The 27979-nt window shown below is 33.8% G+C and overlaps 1 protein-coding gene across 1 annotated transcript in view; it reads left to right on the plus strand.

The window, feature by feature from the left end:
* Positions 1-223: 223 nt before the first annotated feature.
* Smp_143370 (protein phosphatase 1 regulatory subunit 12b (myosin phosphatase targeting subunit 2), putative) overlaps positions 224-27979 on the plus strand; it is a gene marked incomplete at both ends in the record, with an annotated part of 68777 nt that continues 41021 nt past the window's right edge. Inside the window, 7 exons of the mRNA XM_018791069.1 lie at positions 224-472; positions 511-641; positions 16878-17081; positions 18310-18532; positions 21554-21628; positions 22906-22970; positions 25109-25221. Of these exons, the coding sequence (XP_018645718.1) occupies positions 224-472; positions 511-641; positions 16878-17081; positions 18310-18532; positions 21554-21628; positions 22906-22970; positions 25109-25221 (1060 nt within the window). The remainder of the gene's footprint in view (positions 473-510; positions 642-16877; positions 17082-18309; positions 18533-21553; positions 21629-22905; positions 22971-25108; positions 25222-27979) is intronic.

Raw genomic sequence — 27979 nt, forward strand, 5'->3', positions numbered from 1 at the left:
CCTTTTGGGATCGACGATTTACTGCTACTAGACACAGAAACGTATTGTCCGAGAAAGTCTTTAAATTCCTTTACAACTATTTGAATCATTCGCATAAGTAGTTTGAATTTTTCGGAGATTTTTATATGCTACTCAACCTTGATATTACCTTGAAAAGGCGGGTCCTTTAGTTTTTTATCTTTTAAGATGGCCTCAGGAGCATAGTGGATAGTATTCATTGAGAATGATTCAGTTGAAATTATCCGACAGTGACATATGTGAGAGACGAAAGGCGCAGTTAAAGGAGTGGTGTGGCTCAGAGACTGATCATGCATCATCAAAAATGCGGGAGCCAGAGAAAATCAAGTTTCCATTATCGGTCCAGCTACTTGCCGCATGTAGTAACAGTGATTTGGATGAGTTTTCCCGTTTACTTAAGCTTGGAACGGACATTAACACGCAAAATGCCGACGGATTGACCAGCACGCACTTAGTATGTCGTGGTTTTCTTCAAATCTCTCTTATTATAAGGCTTGTATCAATGTCGACTTTGATTTTCTAAAGTTTCTTATCAGCAATGGTGCAGACATCAATCTACAGGATCACGAAGGTTGGACTCCTTTGCATGCAGCAGCTTCTGTGGGTTGCTGTGAATTGGCCAGGTTGGTATTCCATGTTAACTGGTAACTAACATTAGGTCCTAATCTGAGTTTGTGTCCACTAGCAGTTTCATTTCTGTACTTCCAGTTTGCGCTCCAGTAACCGCCAGAGTTCTTCACACAAAAAAAGTGACGCTCTAACATTTTGGTTTATGTTATATAGGTCCTAGCTTAAACCGTTATTTAATCCAGTCATTAGTTATTTTATGTAGTAATTTTCATCATGTCTCTTCTCACCATATGGATTATACGGGTCGGGACACCACCTATGTCCTTGTTGGTTTTCAGTAGATTACATATTTGCTGTGCTGTTTGAACGTGAAGTTGAACATAACTTATAATTTCCAGTTATCGAGAAATTACTTTCCCCTATTCTAGTATCTCATCATTTCCTTAGTGGACATAATGGAGTAAAAGTTTAAAAACGAGTCTGTAATTAAGATAGCGAGTAACTTTTTGTTCATCCCTAATAAGCCTTATCACTTATCCGAGATTGCAGAAACAGCTTTATATATCAGGTAGCACTCATCCTTTTTTTATGAATATGATGTGTATTTCGTGCTAAATGAAAACAAGGTCTAAATTTTAGGCGGGGTTTCCCAACTTCGACCAACTACTTTTGTTTGCAATTTTATAAGATTTTATACCCACTTTGTAATGGTTTTCATTGTTTAGTGATTCGTCGTTAACCTAGGGTAAGGATAGAGATTTGTTGTCGTTAAAGGCCACCTTTAATGCTTCATTATAGACTTATGTTTGGAGCCATTAGTTAGAGTTTTCTCAAACCAAGAAGAAAAAGCGTTATATGTTAGGTTCGGCAGTCTAGTTATAGCTATCAGCACTGAGTTTTTTCTGCAGACGGTTTCATACTTTCGTATTTTTTAAATGTGAATTTTGCAATAAATTATAGGTCTTGCAAGTGCAGAGCAATCTTTCTGTCACCATGCTTGATATCGTCCCGTATGATTTACTTTGATGGACCTCCTTTTAGGACCCATTAAGAAGTATAGACTGCCGTTTTAACAGTTGCTCATATATTTTGTCTTTTACTTGATCCCCGAAATCCCGTCACTCTCTTTTATTTTTCTGGTCTGTATTAAAACCACAGTAACTTCAGCTCAGTTTATCTAGGTGGACTGATAATTTTTTAGTGATAAACCAAACATTTGTTGGGGACTCGTGGTGATGTGTGTAATAACGTCACTGGATGTTTTACAGTTTTAGTGATCTCTTCTGCGATACTGCAAAAATGGTGAAATCTACATCTTCCTGTGGGACGATTAATCTCACATAATTTACTCTGATTAGGTATAGTAGGGGAAAAATAAAGGTAGCTGAAATAAAAAGCAACTATACGATTTCTCAATGATTATACACAGTAGCTAGGTCGTTGAAAGCTAGCGTTTTATTAATCGGTCAACAACGTTATTTGTTAAGTGTTTCGAGGTATAAAATGTTAGAAAAACTCTCACGGAGGAAAGTGGGCTAGTAGTATACACTAGGAATGGTAACTCAGTATAATAGTATGTTATGGTATTATGGCTTTTATCAGATCGCTTTCATTTCTTGCTGCAATCTTTGAAATTAATAGCATCTCAATGTAAATACTTCTCTGTTGTCTAACAGGTTTCTATGGATAACAAATTTGCGTGAACCAGACATGTTTCTATCTTGTGCATGCCATACCTATAGACTGGGACTATATAGCAGTGACATTTATTGATCAAGGGTCGGTATGCCATGGTACGGCCGAAAGTGGGGAGGGCCAACCCTCTTGAAATGCTCTCACACGGCCACGCCTATACAGCCTCTATCAGGGAAGTCCTACTCACTGCATTCTCGTGGCGGGGGTGTTGTTTACGAAGTTGAGAGGATGAAAAGCGAATGTCTGGCGCTTTAACCGGGTTGGTGGACACGGAAACTCCACCTAGGGAGTCGGAAAACCCTGATTCCGAACCAATGGTGCATACGGGCTCCAGTATCCTAATGGAACAAACGGAGTATGAACCAATCGTTGGTTACCGGCTACCATGGGACTGCATCTCACGATGCTCCACTGCCTTGTGGATCAGAACTTTAGGTCAAAGGCTCCGGGCGTGGCCCCCTAAGAAAACCACCTGCTCCGGTCTGGGCACCCAGGTAATATCATAGCCCTCATACAATTAAGTGAAATGACAATTTTTTTTGTGCGGCGCATATATATCTGGTGCTTCCTTGTACCAATATTTGTGTTCAAATAAAAATAAAATAATGAATAATCTATCAAGTACTTGCTTGGTCACTTTCACTTACTTACTTTACTTACGCCTGTTACCCCTCGTCACTTTCACTGACGTGTTTTAAATAAGCTCATCTTGTTGATGAGGGTTCTTCCCTGAGTTTAACTGTCAAATGACTCAATTTCAGTCATTCATAAGTAACGTAGGATTTGCCACAAATGATCATCTCAGGTTTCTACATCGCAGCAGCTCAGCACGATAAACAGGAAATCATAATAAGAGCTGAAGTTATGATAAGATGTAGGATAGTGAAAAAGATTAAATATACAATATTTCTAAAATTAGGAGTAAAGTCGGACAATGAAAAGTTTGAAACCGTGAAAGTCACTGTCTAAAGAAAAATTAGGAACACACACATCACTAATGTGGCGAATTCTGATTCATATCACGCATTTATTTTTATTCATTTTCTAACGAACTTCCGTCGCGGAGTAACTTTGTACATGAATTTCACTCTTTAGATAAATCTAAAGGAATGTTAACAATATATGCGATACTAGACTAAGTTGATTTCATTAAAGTACGGTTATTTTATAGTGTGCACTGATTAATGGTCAGTCAGCTACAACGCAGGACCAGGCACATATATGCATCGGTCCAAGTTGCCATACCTCGTTAGCACAACAAGATCAACACCGGATTCATAGTAGTTAATTTAGTGGTGGTGGTAGTATATAAATTATAGGTTGTATATAAGGATATAGTATAGGAAGGAAGAAAGTTATGAAGCGATTTTAATCTCAAGGTTTAAGGGAAGATAAAGAGTGTATACACCTACGCCATTGTATTCGATTCTGAGCCATGTCACCTAGAGTCCCCAACCATTGGTTACGATAGTCACACGGACTCCAACCAAGTAGTCTGCATCTACCAACATGGCTCATACTAGAAGTTAGTGACTTCAAGCACTGATGCTACGTTTTGGTTTGGACGCCCCTAACTCTCTTCCAACCATCCCCTACACTAGTCAACATTGCGCGTCGTGGTAATCGGTGTTCAGGCTTACGTAACATGTGGCCCAACCATCTCAGTCGATGAAGATTCATCACCTCATCAACTGATTTACCATCATTCCCTAATACCCTGTGTCTAACCTCACTATTACTTACCCGGTTATCCCAGCGGATGCGAGTAATATTTCTAAGGCATCTGTGGTCAAATAACTGATTAATGGGTATAAAGTCTGTTCACTTTGGATCGGCAGTCAAAGCAACAGAATTTCAACTGCTTTGATTTAAACTTAAACGACATTTACCTACTTCACTTCTAAATACTAGTAGCTATCATCTACTTTTATGCCTGAATATTGGCTCAAAATTGAGTGCTTGAGCTTGTTTTTGTTTGTTGAGAATCATGTATCAAGTGTCAGCTAATCAGTCAGACAAATAGATTCATCGAAATACACAACCATAAAATACATTGTCACTTGTGGTCGTCCAACCACAGAGTTTATTGTCCACCATCCTTACGGTCCTGTTTACATTTTCACCACTTATTCTGTAGTTTTGAAGGATTCGCGTGTTATCGATAACCCAGTATCACCAACATTTTCTAGTCTTAATGAAATAATGATAATATTATTTTAAAATGTTTTCCTACCCATTTTTTTTCACGTATCTAAATTTAGTTTGGACGTGTTATCCAACCTGCTATACTCTGTTTTTAGCGTGTTGAAAATGTTTTTTAGACAACATTAATTAGCATCGCTTTCTTATATTTTCACAAAGTTTCAGTTAATCATAATCAACGTCGAACCTGGAATATGTGTGCATTGGTTCAAGATGCCACATCATATCAACGCTGCAAGCTGCAACTATCAAGATAAACGTTAGAGTAGTACAAGTGATGGTATTAATAAGGGTAGGGAAGATTAGGCATAGACAGTATGACTCAAGAGGAAAAAATGAAATTGTGGGATAAAGAGTGAGTAGATGTGTCCCATTTAGACCAATTTGTAGTCATATCATCCAACGTCTCCGACCATTGATTAATGTAACCGTCGAGACCCCAAACAAGTAGTCTGCACTTACCTATACGACTCAGTTGGGTTAGACGGTTATAAAACTTCACTGAATATCTATTAGTTAAAGTTAACACAACTTTCTACTGTTTGGAGCTTTAGTTCATTTCAGCATTTTAAAAAGTGTAATAATTGTCACATTGTGTAAAGGTCCCTTGATACTTTAAATTTTTGGTTTACAACATTCATAAACATTCTCACTTTAAACGATTTTTTTAATGAAAATCATTTCATTAGTGACGTTTATTGTTCTGTTTATTTGCAAAACACAAGTTTTGTCCTCTAAATATTAATAAAAGTTGTGTTATAAAGGTATTTACAACATGCGTTGAGATAATTATTAAATTTCCTCTACACACTCATGTATAAACTTCATTTAACTATTTGACTGGCCATAAAAATATGTGGAGATTTCTATGTGATTTTGTATTGATTGGTGATTCAATTCGGGGTTTGAAATCACTGGACTGTCATTTCTAAAAGCCAATGAAAGTGACTCATTAAAAACCATTGTTTGTCATTATTTTTTTGACACCCCTCTCGACCTTATCAAATAAAATTACCAATATTTTATTAAACATTGACGTAATAAGAATAGTTTTTCGATGCTAATGTCTATTGAATCTCTAGAAGAACTGTTAATCAAAATTGTCCGTATAATTATCTAATATTTACAGTTGTTCGTAAGAATCAGTTGATGAGATCATGAATCTTCATCGACTGAGATGGTTGGACCACGTGTTACGTAAGCCTGAACACCGATTACCACGACGCGCTATGCTGATTAGTATTGGGGGTGGTTGGAAGAGAGTTAGGGGCGTCCAAACCAAAACGTAGCATCAGTGCTTGAAGTCACTAACTTCTAGTATGAGCCATGTTGGTAGATGCAGACTACTTGGTTGGAGTCCGTGTGACTATCGTAACCAATGGTTGGGGACTCTAGGTGACATGGCTCAGAATCGAATACAATGGCGTAGGTGTATACACTCTTTATCTTCCCTTAAACCTTGAGATTAAAATCGCTTCATAACTTTCTTCCTTCCTATACTATATCCTTATATACAACCTATAATTTATATACTACCACCACCACTAAATTAACTACTATGAATCCGGTGTTGATCTTGTTGTGCTAACGAGGTATGGCAACTTGGACCGATGCATATATGTGCCTGGTCCTACGTTGTAGCTGACTAACTGACTGACTTGTCTCTTTAGACTATCATATTAGTACTGGTCTTATAGCCTTCACTTTCTTTGATTTGTGTTAGAGACACTCAAAAGAAAAATCTCTCCTGCCGCTTAAACTGTTATTACAGAGTTGAGTGGAATGTAGAAATCATTCTTTTTTTTTAGGGATTTTCTGCTTCGTTCTCGCATATGGCTCAATGTTGGAAAACTTCTGTTATATTAGTTTATACTTTTGCTTTCTCTTAACTGTATGTATTTTAAATTAAACGTAAGATTATAGTGTTCTGGTAGCTTTTTCCACATACTTCTTTTTCATTACTTTTAGATTTAGGAAATCCTGTTCATATACCAGTATTTCATCATTATACATTTATCTTAATGTACTTTCCAAGTTGACTAAAGTTCTTGTTACTGTCTGTTTGTTCACTCAGTAAATGTGCTTTCATGTTTGTTTCTACTGCAGACAGGGTTAAATCTTTTCGAATATTTAAGGTTGTTTGTTCTTTTATTTATGTATTGATTGATTGTAGCAAAATTATAAATATATCGCGTTTTTAATTACCTTAAAAACTTAGTCTTATAGCATTAGAGTGCAAAGCTTTTGTTTTATTCTACTTGAAACTTGCCAGATCGATTCACATCCATTCAATTTGGTTCTGTGATTTTCCATCTAACTGATCAACTTATACAAATGGCGTTAGTTGTCGGTCAAGTTTATCTTTTTGCCACAGAACATTGATCACTATAGTTCAGTAAACAAAAGTTCTAGGTTTGATTACCTTAGTAGTGTGTGCTATTATCTTGAAGTATAGTTTTTAATGCTTTTCGAGTTAACCAGTTGTTTAAAGAGATAACCTGAATTTTCTAAAGGATTTTGAGGTACTATTTTACTGTTTATTCATATTACTGTTACCATAATTTTCTAAATGGTGGTAGTTTTTAGCCTTTAAATGAATTTATTTCCTGTCATTAAGTTATGGGTTGGAGATGCTTCTCCATATATTTGAATAGCTTAGAAAACTGTTATCAGTATCAGTAATCATTGCATATGAAAAATGTAGCCGAAATTCAATTATATAACCTTGTAATGTTTTGTGTTAAATGGATTAAATTAACACCATCATTGCATTCTACTGGCTAATTTGATCAATATATTCACTGAAAAATTACAAATTGATGAAAGGAATTATATTACCTGATAATATCCTATATGTATAATCGACATTTAAATATATGAGCTGTTCCTTTTCAATTTTTAGTCCATATTTAAAAAGGGAGTGAAAATTATGCACCATAAAGTTTTTGTTGTTGATGCGCTAATCCACAAATTAGTGTGGACTACTTACTTACATATGTCTTTGTACACGTTGCTAGCTTGTTGAATTTGTTCGTTTATCATTCTTCCATCTTCATTGTGTCATCTTTCCACAGTGATAATAATGCTTTTTATATTCTGTTAAAGAGCATAAGAGAATTAAATAAAGTTACTTTTATGATTTGTATATGTAGGTGTCTGTGTAATATGCATGTTTGTGTGTATATGTTTATAAATCATAGCGAAGATAAATATATAGGTATTACTATATATTTAGTGACCCTTTTCGATAGATAGTCTTCCTTAGCACCCATAACGTATGTATAACTATGCTATAGATAATAATAACATACTTCTGTACTTTGTAGCAACTTATATTCACCATTATATATATATATATATATATATATATATATATATATATATATATATATATATATATATATATATATATATATATATATACTTTTGGACCCACGTTCCCCCTTACAACAAATCAATGATGAAATATATTTATCGTTGCTATCATTAGATTATCAGTCATTAATTTCATAACTTTCGGAACTTAGTTTGTTATTCCTAGTAAAATGTGATGTTGGTTTGAAAGAGGTTACTTGAAGAAATAAAGAAATAGAAATTAAACAGTTGATGCACTGATTCGCATCACTTTTTGCTTCACTGATTCATGTCAGCGTTGGATTTAGAACATAAATGCACAAAAAATGCTTTTGAATTATGATATTATCAAGACAATCCGTCTAGGATGTACATATGCTAACAGAAATTGATGAGTTTGAGCCTTTATCATCAACGACACGAATATTCAAACCCTTATCAACGGATCACAAGATTACTACGTTTTCTTAATTTGTATTCAATAAGTAATAGACGATCTAAGAAGACTTGACAGTGGTCATAGTTCTTATAATCACACCTCATATTAACATGTGTTTTAGCCCAACTAGAAACCCCAATAGGCATGTTCATTTTCCATCAAGATCTCTTCTAAAATATTAATATTTATGGATTAACACTAAACTTATTAATGTTGACATTGTCTCATAATCTCTTCTTAGTTTCTGTAATGTCATGTTTGACAGTTTTGCTGTGATTTTGTTGAATTTGAAGATAATTTTTCTCCCTTACAAACTGACATCACTTAGAGAAATTGAAACACAGGCGACGGCAGACACAGTGTTCGTCAACAACTTTATAGTGATATGGCAATTTGGGCTGACGCACACTTTTATCATGTTCTGCAATAATTATAATTGTTTTGCCTTAACACAATATTAAACCCGGTACCTTCAAATCCGATTACAACCACCATCATGTTTATATAAAATGAAATTTCAGGAAATGTTTAGCATAAACACAATATAGGATAAATGTAAGCTTCTTGGTTATGGAATTTAGGGTCTTCAGAAATCTAATATTCAGAATCACACTGACAGAGTAGTTATATTTCTTGTGAATACTGAACATCTCTACGAGCGTTCATTATTTTCCACCCCATGTTCATATACCCTTCCAATCTCTACAAATAACAAATTGTGTGTGGTCATAATAATCTTTTTTCAGTGTTCAGTAAAAATACCATATCTAGCATTTTTGAACACTTTTCCGTTTATTTGATGGGTAATTGCTGCATATAAGGATGTAATTTCCACTGGGAATTCCTTATAGGTTATCTAAACCTATCTGCATAAACTGTGAACATGTCAATTTAGTGCATACCAATTTACCGGATAACCAAGGCAAGTGTGATAAAGTTTCTAGGCAATTAAACCGGAACCATGTGGTATATCTATAGTAATAATAATCATATGCTCACTAATTACTAGCCTCAGAATGCAACTGCTAGTGAATTCAGTTATGTTGAATGTAAGATAGTTATCCACTGCACACAATGAATGAAGGTTACATAATATCACGAATCAATTTAGGTTAAACATGTGCACATTTGGATTTTGACACATTGGTCTACAAGTTAAGCGTTCGCGCGCCAAAACAAAGTCCCTAGTTTCCATCCTCGATGATGGAGTCATGAATGCTCACTGCTGCAGAGTGTCATATTAGAACAAAGTAACTGTTCAGTGCTTCCAAACTATGAATACTTGTCTAACCAGCAGCTGTCCGTAATGTTAAACTATGAATATTAGTAATAGTCGACATTCAAGCTTTGTCGAATGGTAACCAACTACTAGTCATCATCATCATCATCTTGACGATTTAATACGATTACTGTCATCATTAACAAGATAATACAACTGCAATAGAATCTATTTGTTTTCATCTGACCTTGGTAGATTTTAATCATTTCCTTATTCATTTGACAAAATTTGAAAAAAAGTGGGTTTTCTGTTGTTTTTTTTTTCTAAAAATATCTACTTTCACTATCATCCATATGTGTGTGTCTATGTGTACATGTCTCTATTTTCACATATCAGCTGTTTTTCTTTCTGTACGCTTTCAAAGTTCATTCATACCATTCTATCCCGCACAATCTTTTCCTATGTATTATCATTACCATAATATGCACTTTTCTCCCTTTCTCCTACTACCAACTAAGTAATAATACTAATAATTATAATAGTGAAATCAACACTTGATTTAAAAAAAAATAATCATAACAGTTTTGTAGATAGCATTTCCAAGAAGAAGAAAGAAGCCAAAGTAACATGATTTTCGCCCTATTTCCTATCGTTGATAATATCAGTACTACAAGATGTGGTATGATACACGTGATTAAAATTAGACCTTCATATTGGGTTGAAAAATAATTGTATGCATGTATGTAGAAGATGTATATATATGTATATATATTCGTTAAAAATGTATCATTTTCGATCGATTGATCCTGTTGTTGGTTTTTTTCAAAAAAAAAAGTAAATAACAAAACTAACGAGGTATGGCAACTTGGACCGATGCATAAATGTGCCTGGTCCTACGTTGTAGCTGACTGGCTATGGTAACATGAGTTGTTCATTTGTGTAGAAGAGAAAATTGATAAGGTGATAGATATAAACAGTAAAGAGCAAAAAGGTCATGAGTGCAAATAATCAGTCCAAGTTGCCATACCTCGTTAGCACAACAAAATGAATATTAAGTTCATAAAAGCAGTTACTTCAGTGGTAATAATATATGAAAAAAAAAGATTACACATAAGGATGTTATACAAGAAGAAGAAATTAGTTCGTAGAAAGGAAGGTACAAAGTAATTTTAATCTTGTGGTTTAAGGGAAAACAGAGAGTGTATATCTCTACGCCATTGTAATCGATTCTGAGCCATTAATAATAATAATAATCACCTAGAGCTTCCAACCACTGGTTACGAAGGTCACGCGGATCCTAACCGAGTAGTCTGCATCTACCAACATGGCTCTGAATAGAAGTTAGTTACTTTATGGACTAATGCCACGTTTTGGCTTGGTCGCCCGCAAATAAATCTTCCATGATAGATGTTTACTTATTACTTTTTAGATCTCTTGTTTTTTTAGGGTTAAAATAATCAAACTCATACTTAGAGAGTAAAAGTGAGCGAGTGAGTAAATTGTTTGTAAAAAATTAAATTGTGCCCATCTTACTTATGCATATTTAGAGATATGGTCTACTTGTCTGTGAATCGGTAGCCCATTCGTTTTGCAATGTTTGATGATATACAGAATCAGCTTAGTATATGTATATATACATATATATATAGTACTATAACTGAACTCTCGCTATCATTTGATGCTTTGAAATTATTTCATAGGCCAATATCATCAATTTCATATACAAACATTTCTGTTACTTCGCTCATTGCACCATATAAATATTTCCAAATTCATTCTAATGGGGTTTCGTTCTCTGAGCTAGGTGGTTTAATCGTAAAGTTTTCATTGTTCTTTTGATCACTATCATATGCACAAACTTTAGGGAAAAGTAAGGTATTTGAATTTCTTTCACATATGACTAACAGCTTGTCTTGTTGACAATATATCAGTCAGCAATAAGCAGTCAAGCTCAAAGTCGACAGGACAAGCTGTCCATCATATGTGGAGATATTCTAATATCTTACTATTTCCTGAACCTTGTGCGCATGATGTTAATTAGAAGAATAATTAAGACTTCACTATTATACCTGTTCAGCTCAGAGAACGAAACTCCATAAAAAATCATTCACCTAAACTATAAATCTCAACTATTTCCAAATCATTCAACACTATACACCACTTGTTTTTTATTCGAATTCATAAGATACACTAATTGAACAAAGCTTTTTGTTGATTGTAGAATTAAACAAAAAAAAAACAACAAAGTCCTGTGCACAATTTTAAAACATGCAAACTTAGTTCCCATAAAAGGTAAAGTCAATGAAAATACACTGTATCTCTTAAAGTATCTCCGATAAAGTAAGATCAATTTTTAGCCATCATGTGATATAAATGGGTAACTTCCTGAATAAGAATGTTTAGGATTAGCGTTAGGATAGATGAATCCTTCCTTTATAATGGCATTGATGTATACTTATGAAGTTAGTTTTTTTCACACTTCAAATGTTAAGAATCTACAGGTTACCTTGGCTAATTCATTAATTATGTTAAAAGGTTATATACATTTCGTTCTATTTGTTTCCCATGTTTTTTCCTCAAAAACTAACTATACATACTATCTCTGTCATCGTCATTTGGACAGTTTCTCAAGTTCGCTCATATTCTGTAGTCTTAAATATCTTAGCGTCTTAACAATTAATTATTGGTTGGTCTAATTTCTTATGTGGACGTCATTAACGCAGGTGATATTCGCCATTGCATTTTGAATTTGTGCAAAAATCCATGAGTCGCTATCTTTAATCCAATTAATTCGTTAGTGTGTTTTTACTAAAAACTCAAATCTTTGTTTGTTACTGATAAGTCTGCTAAAGGAACGGTCGATGCAATTTCCTAGCCTCTTCTAATGACCTGAGACTAAATATACACCACTACTTAAATATAAGAGAAAATGTGCAAAGGGCGAAAAAATGCTTTACTTCTAGGTTCGTTTATGTACGACAAAACGAGGCCATTTATAAAGTTACATACTACCTTTGGTTTCTGGGAATTTTTGATAGCATACTAAATATGGTTGCACTTTAAGTAAATATTCAGTCAAAAAGTTGACACAACTCTTCACTTTCTGGTTGCTTTCGAAGAGGCTTCATTCAACACCGGTTGGATAGTGTTTTCGAGCGTTTTCTGAACGTTTGTTGACCTTTCTGATGAATACTACGGAACTCTCCCCCCTCCCAGCATTTACTAGTTCCTACCCTAGGAATGTTGTGATACTTTTACATTTTATTTTCAGTGCTAAGAGTAATTTAATTCAGTAATCAATTATAAACGTATTTTTACCAATTCTTATCGCTCTAGGGCTAATTATATTTACTATCCCGTTTAAAATGGTGTTTGAATCTATAACTCAATAGACAGAAATCAAGTGTACACCACCTCTCCATTAACTCCAGGAATAGTGTGAAAACATGGTTTTATGTCTGTGATATTCTCTATCGCTTCTTTATATTTCCCCCCCTTTTTTTTTAGAAATAATCTGTTTGACCTTATTTCATTACCATATAAAATGCCTTAACTAATAAATGTATGTGTGCGTGACCGGAATACTTGAAGCGTATATTATGCAGAAAGTACATCCCATTTTTAAAAAAATCGAATTCAACATTTTTCCTTCATATCCATCCAAAATAACAGCTTTTTTCGTGAAACTTAATTCATCTTGTTTTTCCCATGTGAATATAATCATAGAAAATGCGATGATACCGTCAACATAAACTGACACTTATTATATTAAATATGTAGGTTGGTTAGATTGTTGACTGACTGCAAACCCTGAATCTCGGTGTCGTGCTATTTGAGGTAGTGACATTCGTTTGAGTGAAACTGATTCTCGTGATGTTAATCGTTGACACATCATCCAATGTTACAGTTATGAATATATTACGACAGAAGTTTTTGTTCTGTTAATGACCTACTGTAATAGAATTTAATTGTTTTTAGGGATTGATCACTAAGTATTAACCAGTATCATGTTTCTTTAATACTTGGAATCAAATTCAGTCAGTCATATGTGATGTAAAACCTGGCATATATATGCATCGGTTTAAGTTACTACATCATATTAGCACGATGAGATAAAATTATCATGACAGTTTCCAAGATGGTAGAATTTGTAATAGTGGTATTAGTGGTGTCAGTGGTAGTAGAAAACTTTATGAACATAGAATATGATTAAAAGAGAATGAGTTCTTATGATAAAAGTATGAGTTAATTCTAAAGGTCAAGACTTAAGAGTAAGGGAAGTTAGGTAGTCGATGAATCTTCCGTTGTGTAGATTTTTCTAAACCACATTACTCAAAATCTTCAATAACTAGTCATGCTTATCCCAACAGTCAATGACTTTATAGACATATGCTGCGTCGTTGCTTTGGTGGTCCCTAGTTTTTTTTCCAGCTTACTCTTATACCAGCAGACATCATGCATCGAGTTAGGCAGTGGTTAGGGATATATAATTCATGTCCCAAATTACATGTGATACAGGTAGTAGAACTTCCAACTCTCTAACTCTCATTTACAAATATGTACTACTGTATGTAGAATCACTGACTTCGGGTTCTTTTTTGGACAAATGTTTCTTTTATAAGCAGTGTTGAATGATGGCTAATAACAAAGGAATCCGGTACGCGCGTTTCACCCTATTCGGGACTCATCATGGATGGATGTACTTGCACTTGATGTTCACACGGAGACTCAAAACCAGTACCTTTCACTTTAAACACCTAGCGCGTTATCAACTTAGATATTGAGTCTAAGTACCCACTAGCTTAAAATGTTTGTGATATAATGACAACATCAGGGTAATCCGTTTCACAGTTCAGATATGCCAAGAGCTACTGAATAATTTCTGACCTGTATACCAACAACTGGAAGATTTAAATAATCCTTAGCAATGAATTTAATATTATTATTTTCATCAGTATTATTATGCTATCTTCACCAGTCGTCATACAATGTTATTATTTAGACTATGATTTTGTAGTCTTTTGTGCATACCATTATAGGGTTGTGGAAATCGTTGTGTTTCAATTGAGATCATGAACCAATCAATGTTAGACGACCATTGATAAACTGGAAGCCTTAAGATGTTACACTGTTTTAGTGTTTTTTATCGATTTGTTTTCTGTTTTCATGTTGTATATATTTGTAGCAATGTACTAATCAAAATTTATAGACAAATTCCATCTATCTAGATCATTATTATTAGTATTATTATCGTTATAATGTCATATTGTTTTGTCTATATTTCTGTGTATGTAAGAGAGTGTTTATGTTATCATATATATCGTTGAATAAACTAATGACTCTCCATTTTTCAATTTTTTTATGCGGAAGAAAATAAAACTATTAAATGGTACAACTTGGTTATATCACTTTTTTGGAATAAAGTTTGTATTGTCTTGTTGTTGTTATTGTGAACCGAACTTTGATCAGTCTTTGTTGGCATGTTTACACACTGTGCCGATTGCATCGATGTAGCCACATTGTCACAAATTTTTTTAGAATAGATGAATTGTGGCTAGCGTTGGGTTTAGAAATGAGCGTTTCATCCTATTTGGATGTATCTGTATCTCAGTATTGGCCGTTTAAAATGAGCCCCCAAATGCCCTGGTACGGCCGAGAGTGGAGAGAGTCCGCTCTCCCTCTCGAAATGCTCTCATATGGCCACGCGAATATATAGCCTCTGCCAGGGAAGTCCTACTCACTGCCTTCTCGTGGCATCACTGTTGTTTACGAAATTGAGAGGACAAAAAGCGAATGTCCGACGCTTTAACCGGGTTGGTGGATGTGGAGGATCCACCTAGGGGAGTTGGAAAACCCTGATTCCAAACCAATGGTGCACATGGGCTCCAGTATCCTTAGGGAACAAATGGCGTATGAACCAACTGTTGGTCACCGACTTCCATGGGACTGCATCTCCTTACGATGCTCCACTGCCTTGTGGACTAGACCTTTAGGTCAAAGGCTCCGGGTGTGGCCCCCTAAGAAAACCACCTGCTTCAGTCTGGGCACCTGGGCAGTATCACAGCCCTCACACAAATCGAATTAGATTTGTGTGGCGCATATTTATCTGGTGCTTCTTTGTACCAATATCTATGTGTTTAAATAAAATAAAATAAATAAAAATGAGTCCGTGATATGAAATATCAACAGTAGGATTCGCCTAAATCTAGTTGTAATAAGCCTCAAAATGGAACGAAACGTATATTATGTATTCTTTTCTTAGCCATAATCCATCTATTCTATTCTATTTGGTTAGTTTGTTCGAGGTATTATGTTCTTTTTATTGAATGATTTAGTCGATGAGCTTTCACTGTTCTTCTTGATAACATCATCAGTACATATCTAGAAAAGGATTAAACGATTAGAATTCGTTTAACACAATCGACCAACAACTTGTTCTATGAATATGAAATTTAATTGACTGATTGTTATATCTAGTGGCCGAGTGGATGCCCAGTTAATGTGTGACGTGATAAGACCGCCAGCGAGTTATCGATTGGAACAGTGACACACAGAAACCGTACGAGCAGTCTAGAGTACGTATCAGTCCTGCTTCCTGCCTGGCCCAGCCAGTTAAGTCCAGAACAGCCTATGCGTTATGAATCCTTGTATTTCAAACATACTGAGTTTATATACCAAACAGACTGACCACATCGTACCAATAAAATAGGAAATAACATTTGTACAAGATTCAGCCGAATGTGCCTGTGAATGTAGGAGGCAGTAATTAATATACTAGGGATAACTCAAGAATGGTAAATCGTATAATAATAGTCTATAAGTCAAAATAAAGCTTATAGTAAGGGTAACATGGATATGAATAGTTTAGTTATTTAGCAATTATACGATTAAAAATATATGCATAATATTGGTCCATAAATAGATCCCAAAGTTACCATTCACTATTGTTATCGGGATATAACACCGATCATGGTTGAAACTACGTAAAGCGGAATTTCCTACCAACTACCTCCAATTACCTAACGTTTCTTTTTCTTTTTAGAGTCATATGATTTGTTGTCCATTTAGTGTTTTTTTAAGGTTGACCTAAATCTAGTATTCTACACTTCAGCATATTCAGTGTGTATACAAATAAATTCTTCTCTATTTCTTATTACTCGTCAAAAATTTATTTCATACTAGACAACCCACTTCTTCAACTCTGTTCTCTTTCTATGTGAGATTGTTGACAATAAAAAGTGTTTATCTTCTCTCATTATAAAATTTTAGAAATATGTATATCTCTAAATTGGTTATCGAAACAATGATTAAGCAAAAAATCATTACTCAAGTATTTTCCTCATTTCTTTTCTTCTTTTTTTTTCACACACTCTATAATAGATTTCTAATTGAAAATGGTGCAAGTCTCTCCATTTTAAGTGTAGATCTAGAATTACCAATCGATGTAGCACAAGATGAAGAAATGATTAATCTACTTACAGATTCAATGAAAAAGCAAAATATCGACGGTGATACCATTAAACATTCAGAAGAACAAATGCTTTTACATGATGCACAGCATTGGTTAACTAGTGGTCAATATAAGTAAGTTCTTCTTCTCATTCTATTTATGATGGCATGATTTTTTGTTTGCATTAGTTGGAAAGTTTGATGGAAAACTCTGTTTTCAATCACACTAATACTACCATTGTGGTATTGACTACTTATATGGACAAGTATAAGTAGTGTGTAGCACCAATCAGAAGTAGAATACCTAGTAGCAGAAGGTTGGGAAGATCGAATAGATGAGAACGGGAACAGAGAATAATTGTTATGGCAATGAAGGAGCGATAAAGTTTACGACCATTCATGAAGGATTTGCAAATGAAATATTGAACGTATGGCTTTCACATTTGACGAAAGAACTCCACCTATGTTTTCGTTCATTACACTACTGCTACCACTACAAAGTCTCACATTTCTAGTAACAATGGAATTAGATGTGGACATAATATAGGCTCATGTTGTGATCCAACTTCAGCTACACAAATTGATACAGTCCAATAATGAATGCAAGAATATTAACTCAATACAATACCCTAAAACTCAATTTGTGCTGTGTCCTTAAGAACTCTTATTATAATCTTCATACTAGTGAGTCAACAATTTGGGATAGTGATTTAACCACTCCTGATTTTGACGGAAGAAATGCTGCATAAAAGTTCGTAATGCTAATCATTGGGAAAATAAGTTTTTGCTTAACTGATCCAAGTCAACATTTACGGAAATAAGCTCATTTCCCAACTGTTCCTAAATTAATTAACCATTGAACTGATCCATATCTAATAGTGTAGACCTCGGAATTGAAGGTTTGTGAAATAATTCATAATCTATGGTCTTAATTCTGAAATGATATATGGCTCACAATCGATGTTGGTGGCCTAGATCCATTCTGTTTGTGTATATATTCCATTAAATCTCTAGCTTAGTATCATTTCATTATTTTTTTAAATTTCCATTTGTTCTTTTTCAATATTACGCTTCTTATGATTATTATTACTTCACTGGTATTCATCATATTTCGACCCATTCGGTTTTTATCTCATCAATTTTGCCATTTGTGTCTTGATACGTAGTATGACGTCTTGACCCAATCTCCATCTGTTCTAGGTCTTATGTTATCTGTCACTGATTAACTAGATATCAAATAAATATACTTTATGCTCTTATACAACGAAGTATACTCATATTGTATGTATGTTTAAAATTAATATTTTTATTCTTACTTTAAAGTAATTAACTGATTAACTTATACATCTTTTTAATGTTATAGACCAGTTATTGACCCTAGAACTGGTGCCACTCCCCTACATGTCGCAGCTTGTAAAGATTATACTAAAGCAATGGAAATTCTTTTACAAATTCCCGGTTTAGATATAAATGCTAAAGATTTCGATGGATGGACTGCATTACATGCAGCAGCACATTGGAATCGTGAAGCATCTGCTCGAATGTTAGCTAACGCGGGTGCTAGTTTCGATGAGCATACACGTGCCGTAAGTCCTTTTGTGTGTGTGTGTTTCCTTTCCTATTGAACACTTACGTGTCAGTTCGTTCAATAAAGACATGAACTGTGGTATATTAATCTTATTCTCATTTCCCTCATCGCCTCTGTATTTGTGGTAATATTTTACTTGTTTGATTTGTGTTTTTATTGTTTAAAATATCCACATGAATTTGGAGAAATTAGGCTTTCAGTTGCTTCATTTCTTCATGTTCCGCTAAGATCATGTGGACAGATGATTCAATTCAATAACAATCATACGAACACAGTGAATGATCTTTCGATTAGCACAACACAGAACGCATATTTTTTTATTAACTTAGATAATCAATAATCATCCTCACATTATATCATTGTTGTAATCTTTACAAATGTCACTGAAAAATCTTGATAAAATTGAAGAGAGCTTGGTTTTTTTTTCCAATCTTATATGTAATTTGTAAAGTATATCTAATCCACTGAAGTCAGTCTTTCATTAGTGCTACGAACTAAGTTTTCGTCACTGCTCAAAACACAGTCCCGAACCTCCGCATTACTAAATTTGTGTTACCAACTGAATATGACAAGTCTTTCAGAGGCAACGATGATTAAACACGGATATTCGTGGAATATCCTCATCTTGTCTGTGATAGGTTTCACAGCCACCAATCAGAAATATCCTCACCAACATCTATTAAACCTAATCTTTTACAGTCAGATTAAAATCACCTAGATGCAATAGATAAATAGCCTAGATTAGTATATTGACACTTTGACTTTCACTACACATAAATTAACATCATCTAATACATCACTCAAAGCAACTACACCCAGGTACACAAGTATTTCGATTATTTCTAACTGGTTCACACAACAAAAGGTAATTGCATATTTTGTTGTTGTTGTTGGTAGATTGTCAGCTGTGTAATTCACATATATCAAAATAGAAATAAAATGTAAAATTCACACGATAATGAAACCCATAGTAACTTGAAATGAATGAACCACTAATTTCACTTGTAAGAATTGTGTATCTAATTAGAATGATTTCAATCAATTAATACCTTTTTATTACATTAATACATACGTCATAAATTTTTACTTTAGAAGTGTGTTTCTTTTTTTTTTTGTTTTTTTTACGTTATACACAATTGATAAAGTTACTATGGGGTTAATTAAATAATTAAATTTGTCTTTCAGAGATAGTGTATTATTATTATTATTATCCATTCAAGGGTACTAATAAATCTATGACGTATAGAGGATAGTAAATATTTCAATACTTATTACTACACCTCCATTTAGTCAGCATTTATGTATGATAATGATAATGATGACTGAATGACTTAATTATATAGAAAAATTAGTTACTACCTACAATTATATTGATTAGTAATTAACAATTGACAGTGTTATGATGAATTGTTTTAAGTTGAATAACTTACTGTTGATAAATCCATATGTTTGAACATTTTTCCTATCCGGTTAGTAGTGTACAAAGTTGATTGTTATAAAGTGGTTATGGTTTATGGATTGATAAACAGAATAAAATCAATTTGAATATTGTTGAATATGTACTGGCTTCCTATGTTGTGGAAAGATATGTACTTATATATATTTTTTGAGTAGCGTCAAAAAGAAATTGGATCAGTGCTAATGGTATTGTAGGTACTCTTGTTAAATCCCTAATTTCAAGCGATAACTCCCTGTAGTTAGTCACAAATAGTTTTATTAATGTAAGCATCTTTTTGTAAAATGGAATTTTCTAACCTTTTGCGATGACTCTCAGGAAGTGCAACGAAGTTTCCAGAGGCTCTAGAGGAGCCGAAGAGATCCTATCCATTCAGAACCCGGTAGAACTTTCTAGGGTACCAATGTAGCATGCTATGATTGAACAATTGTATAACTTTCTACTTAGAGATCGACTGGATCGAAATAATGTCATAGCCTATAATAGAAACTATAAATACCTCTATTTTTCTGTACGTTTTCGACACTCACTAACCGCTTATCCTGCTTTTTGATTTGCGACTGTGGGTTTCTTCGCGTTCGAATGTCAATAACTGTTTACTGTATTAGCCCCAATCGAGTAGATTATATAACGTAACCCCTGTCTAGTTTATGTTTAATGGAATGGCTATAAATGCGAGTTTTCCTTTGAAGATATTTTATTACAATATAGTCGACAGTATAACTTTTTGTCATATTGCTTTCCGATTCACCCTTATCGTCTGCTTGAATCTTAATAAACAAAGGTTCCCAATGCCAATATGTAGCTTGAATAGTTTTATGACAGTTTACTACGAACATCGGGTCAAGCTAACAGTTACAATTGAGCTATAGTCTTATCAAGTAGTCTATGCATGAGTAAATGCATTTTCTTATTTAACGTCATTTCAAATGATTTCACGAAGATGACTATAGATTGTTTATTTGCTTACAGACTCTAATCCTTCAGAGATAGCATAAGAAATATCGATTAGTAGTACTAGACTATCTCTGTAACTTTTTGTCATAAGGTGAATAGACATACATAACAATGAATTATAAAGCTACTATTTTGATTAGTAAATGTTGCATACCACTAGAGCAGTGGTTCAGTTATGTTTAAACTGTTCGAATTGCAGCCACCAATTCTCAGGCTCGAACTATGCTCCGACTCGACAACTAAGTAGTAGCTATAAGCCCAAACATTTATCGAGTGTAACTTGAAGCCAAGTACACGAATCTATATATACCTGGTAAATGAGTTTAAAAGGAGCTTAAAAAAAGTCTCCGACTTTTAGTCTCAATATTTTAACTCACACTGTCTGTTGAACTTGAAACTGTCGGATTTAAAAAAGAAATTGTTGTTAGTAGTAGTTCCTTGTATGATATTTATGTCATTGGAATAATTTCACACATAAATTTACCCATTCTATTTACGGTTGACTGTTAAAACTAATTCACTTATTTTAATTAAATGTTTATTTATGTATTCCATTACCAATTGCTCAATAAACAAACTTGTTTTCGTTTTCCTCTCTTTTCTCAGAGTCAATCTGTATTCGATGTAGCTGATAAAGAAATGATTGTATTGCTTAGACAACTTCGTGAAAGACAAAGAGCTGTAAGTAGTCTTTGAGTATATGTGTCTTCGTCCTTTTCTACTGCGTTTGATTCTCAATGTATGAACATTAACAACAGTGGTATGCGTGTACATTCAGCTAAAAAAATCTCTAACTGGAATGAAACGCGCATCCTGTATCCTACTGCTAGCTACATATTGAATATATCAAAAATTTTAACTGATAACATATTTAATGTCAGGCTATGGCAACAGAATCCAGAACACTTGTCTCTCGAGACTATCCAGCTAGGTATCTCCTCTACCTGTATCTCCAGTGTTGTTAATGTTCACATTGATACTTGAAGTCAGTATCTTTCACTTCAAATGCTTAAAGTGTTATCCACTAAGCTACTGAATCTGCATAATCTTTAACCTACTTGTTCTCAACAGTAATATAAATATTAGCAAGAGCTTGTGATTTCCCATTATTGTTATTCACGACTCTATCTCTTCTATCCCATAATCAGTAATAAATGCAGATGAAGTCAGCCAGTGTAGCAGTATGCCTCAACATACACAAGGGGAAAAGCAAGATCCTAAAATACAACACAGAGAGTACCAACCAAATCACACTTTATAGGGAAGCTGTGGAAAAGGTTGAGACTCACATATCACCTGGGCAGCATCATCGATAAATAAAGGGGATTGGCAAAGCAAGGGCGAATTTCCTACAATCGAAGTACATATGGAACTAAAAACAACTGTTACTCAAAACTAAAGTCATTATTTTCAATGCAAACATCAGGAGAGTTCATAACACGGAGCTGAAACGTGGAGAAATACTACAACCATCGTCAAGAAGGTACAAGTATTTATAAACAGTTGTCTACGCAAAATACTCAACCTTCACTGGCCGGATACCATCAGCAACAGCCTTTTGTGGGAGGAGACAAACTAGCTTCCATCTGAAGAGGAAATTAGGAAAAGATGTTGGAAGTGGATAGGACATATATTACGGAAATCACAAAAGTGCGTCACGAGCTAAGCTCTAACTTGTAATCCGGAAGGGGAAAAGAAAAGAGGAAGACCAAAGAACACACTACGTTGGGAATTGGAAGCAGATATAGAAAGAATGAATAGCAACTGGGGACAGCTGAAAAGGATTGTCCAGGACAGAGTTCGATGGAGAGTGCTGGTGGGCGGCCTATACTCCTCCACGAGGGCTAACAGGCATAACTTAGTAAGATATTCATGACTGCAGTCAATCAGTTCCTAATGTTATTACTATTGTTTATTGTTTTTCTTAAGTTATATGTTAATATATTTATTATTTGTAGGAAAGATTATCCAATGCATCTAAACTACCAGAATCATCGAAAATAACGGAAGCAGTTAAGCGAAGGTAAATCAATTATTTAAATTTATTTATCCTTATTTTTCATTCAATTCATTCATTCTTGCTTTAATCTTATTAGGTGTTCTTGCTATCATATACTACTCTATATTTTGTTTGTTAAAAAACGTTTTTGTCATATTTTAACTCGACAGAAATGTATAGGAGTATCCAATTAAAGTTTTGTATGATTTGCCATTGATGCATAGATTCGTTTTGATATTTTTATTGAATTTTAATTCTTTTGTTTTACTCTATAAAATGTATGATCTAACTGTGCATATCATCTTAAGTACCTAAAATCCTTTGTACTACTACTACTGCTAATATTTTTCAGTAGTACCCTAGTTAACTACTTGTATAACATTGAAAACTACATTGAATATTTGGAGGTAACAACGTTAATTCATCCAATTTTAAAGGTTATTTATAGCTGATGTAATAAATGGTTTGAAATTTCTCTCTCGAGTATACTATGATAATGAAACTAGTCCTATTATATCAGATCCAGGATTCATGACCCAGAATAGAGGACTAGATTAACACTTTATTCAACACAATAACAAGTAATCAGTAGCTGAGTGGATAACGCGATGACATTTGAAGCGAAAAGTACTGGGTTCGAGTCCCAGAGTGAACATCAACTCTGAGATGCAGGTACACCCAGCTGACGAGCCCCAAATAGGATGAAACGCGCGTCAAACTGGATTCCACTGCTAGCCACTATCCATCTTTGCTTATAACGAGTAATCAGTTTCGGTGAGTCCGTGATAGAAAGTAATGGGAGGAAAAAAATCACATATCCTTTAGTCAGTAGGATAAGTGCCTGTTTTCTCACGCTCAGTGACAGATCATCTTTTACTTTCACTACCACATGTCAATTTATAACTGTGGAGACGATGATGATTCTGAAGTTATTGAAAACATCGTTTGCCTACGTAGTTTGAGTCCTGGAGTGAATATTGTTAGGACTTATGTTCCTGTCAATTATCACGTGATGAATCCTCTAATCAGAATACCGACTTCTATGACCCTGTCACTTCGCTAAACTAATGACACCTCAACCAGCACTAGCAGCCTTAAGTCAACTATGAGTTCTTATTGGTCCTCTGTGTAGTATCGTCTCACCTAACTCAGCCTGTTCAGTTCAGAACACAAATATTAACCTCACGTGCATGAATCGTATATTCCAGGTATACATAGTTTATGTCAAAACAAACTAGACCTTATCACACCATAAAATGGCAGATAATAATTATAAAAGATCAGGCCAGTGTCTGTAAGTACGAGAGATTAACTAGTAGATTGAGAGTAAATTAAAAATACTAAATCGTATAGTAGTAGTCAATAGGTTAACTGAATGTTCACGGTTGAAGAAATATGAATATACATAGTTTTCACAACTTTCTCAATAAAAAAATGTTATTTTATTTATTTAAACACATAAATATTGGTACAAGGAAGCACCAGATACATATGCGCCACACAAATCTCATTCGGTTCGTGTGAAGGCTTTGATACTGCTCAGGTGCCCAAATCGAAGCAGGTGGTTTTCTTAGGGGGACACACCCGGAGCCTTTGACCGAAAGATCTGATCCACAAGGCAGTGGAGCATCGTAAGGAGATGCATTCTCATAGTAGCCGGTGACCAACGATTGATTCATACGCCATTTGTTCCCTCAGGATCCTGGTGGCTGCATCGACCACATATTCAATATTCGTCAGGTTTTAGAGCACAGACATGTTTTTATTTTATTGCTTGTAAACAGTTAAAAAGGAATATTAAACTTATTGTAGTGGGTTTTTGTTTTATGACATCGTACTAACTATTTTTTGCTTTATATATTTGTACTATTTAATTTGTTTACTCATTCTCTGAAGAAGAAGTGGCTTACAGTGAACTACGAAACGTCAGACAATTTTCTTTTTTCGTCTCATCTGTATATTACAAACATTAATTTTATTATTATTATGAAAAATCCCTTTAATACTGAATTTCTTTGAAATCATCAAGTCGAACTTTAGTAAGGATATCCATTTTTTTCTGATATGGTTTTTGAAGTTTTTAATCATTGATCAACTAATTGTTCAATGTTCTATTTTTAATATTCTTTTTCAATAAGTTCGATTGTATGATTCTGTATCAGCTATTATTGTCATTTATACGAACAAGTCACTGTTGAGTACATTTTCCCGAATCCTAATAGCACTGATGGATTTGTCGGTTATCATTCAGATTCACATCGGTGTAACCGGTCAGGTAATTATAATTCTGAGACAAATGCAGTAGGTGAACACGATAAAGAAAATTATAACGGGAAGTCAAAGATTGGGTGTAATATTTCTGTCGATAAAGAGTGTTTATAAACCCAAGCCAAAATAATCTCGTTCACTCGGGGACAAGACCTAGTCTGTTCGTTGAGAAGATCGAATTGAAGAGAACAGGAATATAAAGACAGAGTAGTTGTAATAAGAATGAAGGAACGATAAAGTTTGTAAGAGACAATTAATGGAGGATGTACAAATGAAGTATTTAATGTATGGTATTAACCAGTAGATTGGTCTTTCCCTACTTGAGTATCTGTTCACTAAACCAAATATACTATATACGATTGTACGGTTTTGAAAATTAACCCCGCTTCCAACGATTCTTTCTCTAAATAAATTGTTTCATAAACGTTTTAGAAATAATTATGCATTTTCTCATACTTTACACGTTGACAATCTACTAAAATAATAAATAATCCATAACTTGTGTACATGCACTTGTCTGAAATCGGTTTCTGTTTGTCATGCATAAATGATTGTTAATCACTAGGTGTTCTTATTGAAAAAGAATCACTCAGGTAAATGTCATCATAATTAGGTAATACATATTGATTTTAATGAGGTTTATATGTACAAACACTTAACAGTTTAAGTAATTAATATGATATGCCAAATATTTCTCAATCATTGTGAATGTTGTTCACCTAGTTGATTGTATATATAATAGACTAAAGGTCTCAAGTTCGATTCCCGCGTGCGGCATCGTGGATGCGCACTGCTAAGGAGTTCCATGCTTGGACGAAACGACTATCCAGTATATCCAGATTTTCAATGTTGGTCTAACATCGATCGATTCATGATTTCATTGAAACCCAACAGTCTCCGCAACCCTATTCTGACAAATAATAAACAATTTTGATAAGATTTATTGAAAAAACAACAAATAAGTAATTATACAGCATTAATTATGTTATCTGATGATGACATGTATATGTGTTGAAGTAAGACAGTATTCTATAACTACGATCGGTATTTCGGAATAAAGTGTCACTTGAATTGGTATCGACGACTGTGGTACAGATTAATTCACTGTCTCTACTCTTCATGATCTTAATTTCCAATGTTCCTTCATATACAGACTTTTATTTTGTCTTTTTGAACAATAGTTATTCCTAATGTTCACTTATTTTAATTTTCATTGGTAATATAGTTATTTTGATTCTTTTAGCATTCATGGTGTTCATTTATTCTTGTCTTCTCAATCGCTGTTTTAGAAATTGAGTTAACGTATGCATGATCTACTTTGACTGACTAACTGATTGGTATCAATGTATATCTATCATAATTGTTACATACTACATTATTAGTTCATAACTAGAAAGTAGGGACATATTCAAAGAGATACTTTTTTTTTTCTGTTGTACTAGATAATTACTTTATCATCTAGTGTATCATTTTAAGTTTTAATTTAAAACAGTGGTAATTCACCTTTTTATCAGGAAAAATACTGTAAATTCTTGAGTGTAAGTTTTCTTTTTCATGATCTTGTTCTTTTTTTTTTTGCATTTTTTGTTTCTCATGGAACAAAAGTACATGGACTGACTTTTATTCACTTCTTCATTATTTCTTGTTTTAATATTAGAAAGCATTTTTAAGTATCAATGCCAAGGTGAACTTAATACATTTTATATATCCCAATGAGTAGAAAAATTGTATTTCTCACGTTAATTTAATTCGGTTTTTTATTTATTTATTTTGAAGAAGTGACTTATATTAGGTCACGAAACGTCAAGTTTACAATTTTCTACTCATTGGGATATAACACTATGTATTTGTTTCAGTCAGTCAGTCAGCTACAACGTAGGACCAGGCATATTTATGTATCGGTCCAAGTTGCCATACCTTGTTAGCACAACAAGATGAATACCGGATTCATAGAAATAGTTAATTTAGTGGTGGTAGTATATAAAAGATAGGTTGTATATAAGGATATAGTATAAGAAAAAAGAAAGTTATGAAGCAATTTTAATCTTAAGGTTCAAAGGAAGATAAAGAGTGTATACATTTACGCCATTGTGATCGATTTTGAGCCATGTCATCCAGAGTCTCCAACAATTGGTTACGATAGTCACGTGGACCCCAACCAAGTGGTCTGCATCTGCCAACATGGCTCAAACTAGAAGTTAGTGACTTCAAGCACTGATGCCACAACAAAATGTATTTGTTTAGGCCTATTGTAATATATCATACACAAAATGAATATGCTATTGTGAATAATAAATCGAAATCGTGGATACAATTTCATAAATTTACGCACAATGATGGCCCTTATATAATAATTTAATACTGTTGAACGTGTTGTGTTCATTGAGCTAGATGTTTTGATTCCTAATGATAATATTATTCAGAAGAATAATCAAAACTTAACACCTGAACCATCCAACTCAGTGACCATAGCCAACATTATCCTAAAATATAAATATTCATTATCATCTTAAGATCATAGTACTAATAAGTGATAATAGAAGTTAGTGCAAAACTTACTTTATTGTCATTGTTGTAGCGCAAATAATCTCTCTCATATATATATATATATATATATATATATATATATATATATATATATATATATTATTAATTGATGTGTATATATATATATATATATATATATATATATATATATATATATATATATATATATATATATATATATATATATATATATATATATATATATATATATATATATA

The sequence above is a fragment of the Schistosoma mansoni genome (genome assembly GCF_000237925.1).
Source record: "Schistosoma mansoni, WGS project CABG00000000 data, chromosome 5 unplaced supercontig 0198, strain Puerto Rico, whole genome shotgun sequence".
Taxonomy (NCBI): Eukaryota; Metazoa; Platyhelminthes; class Trematoda; order Strigeidida; family Schistosomatidae; genus Schistosoma; species Schistosoma mansoni.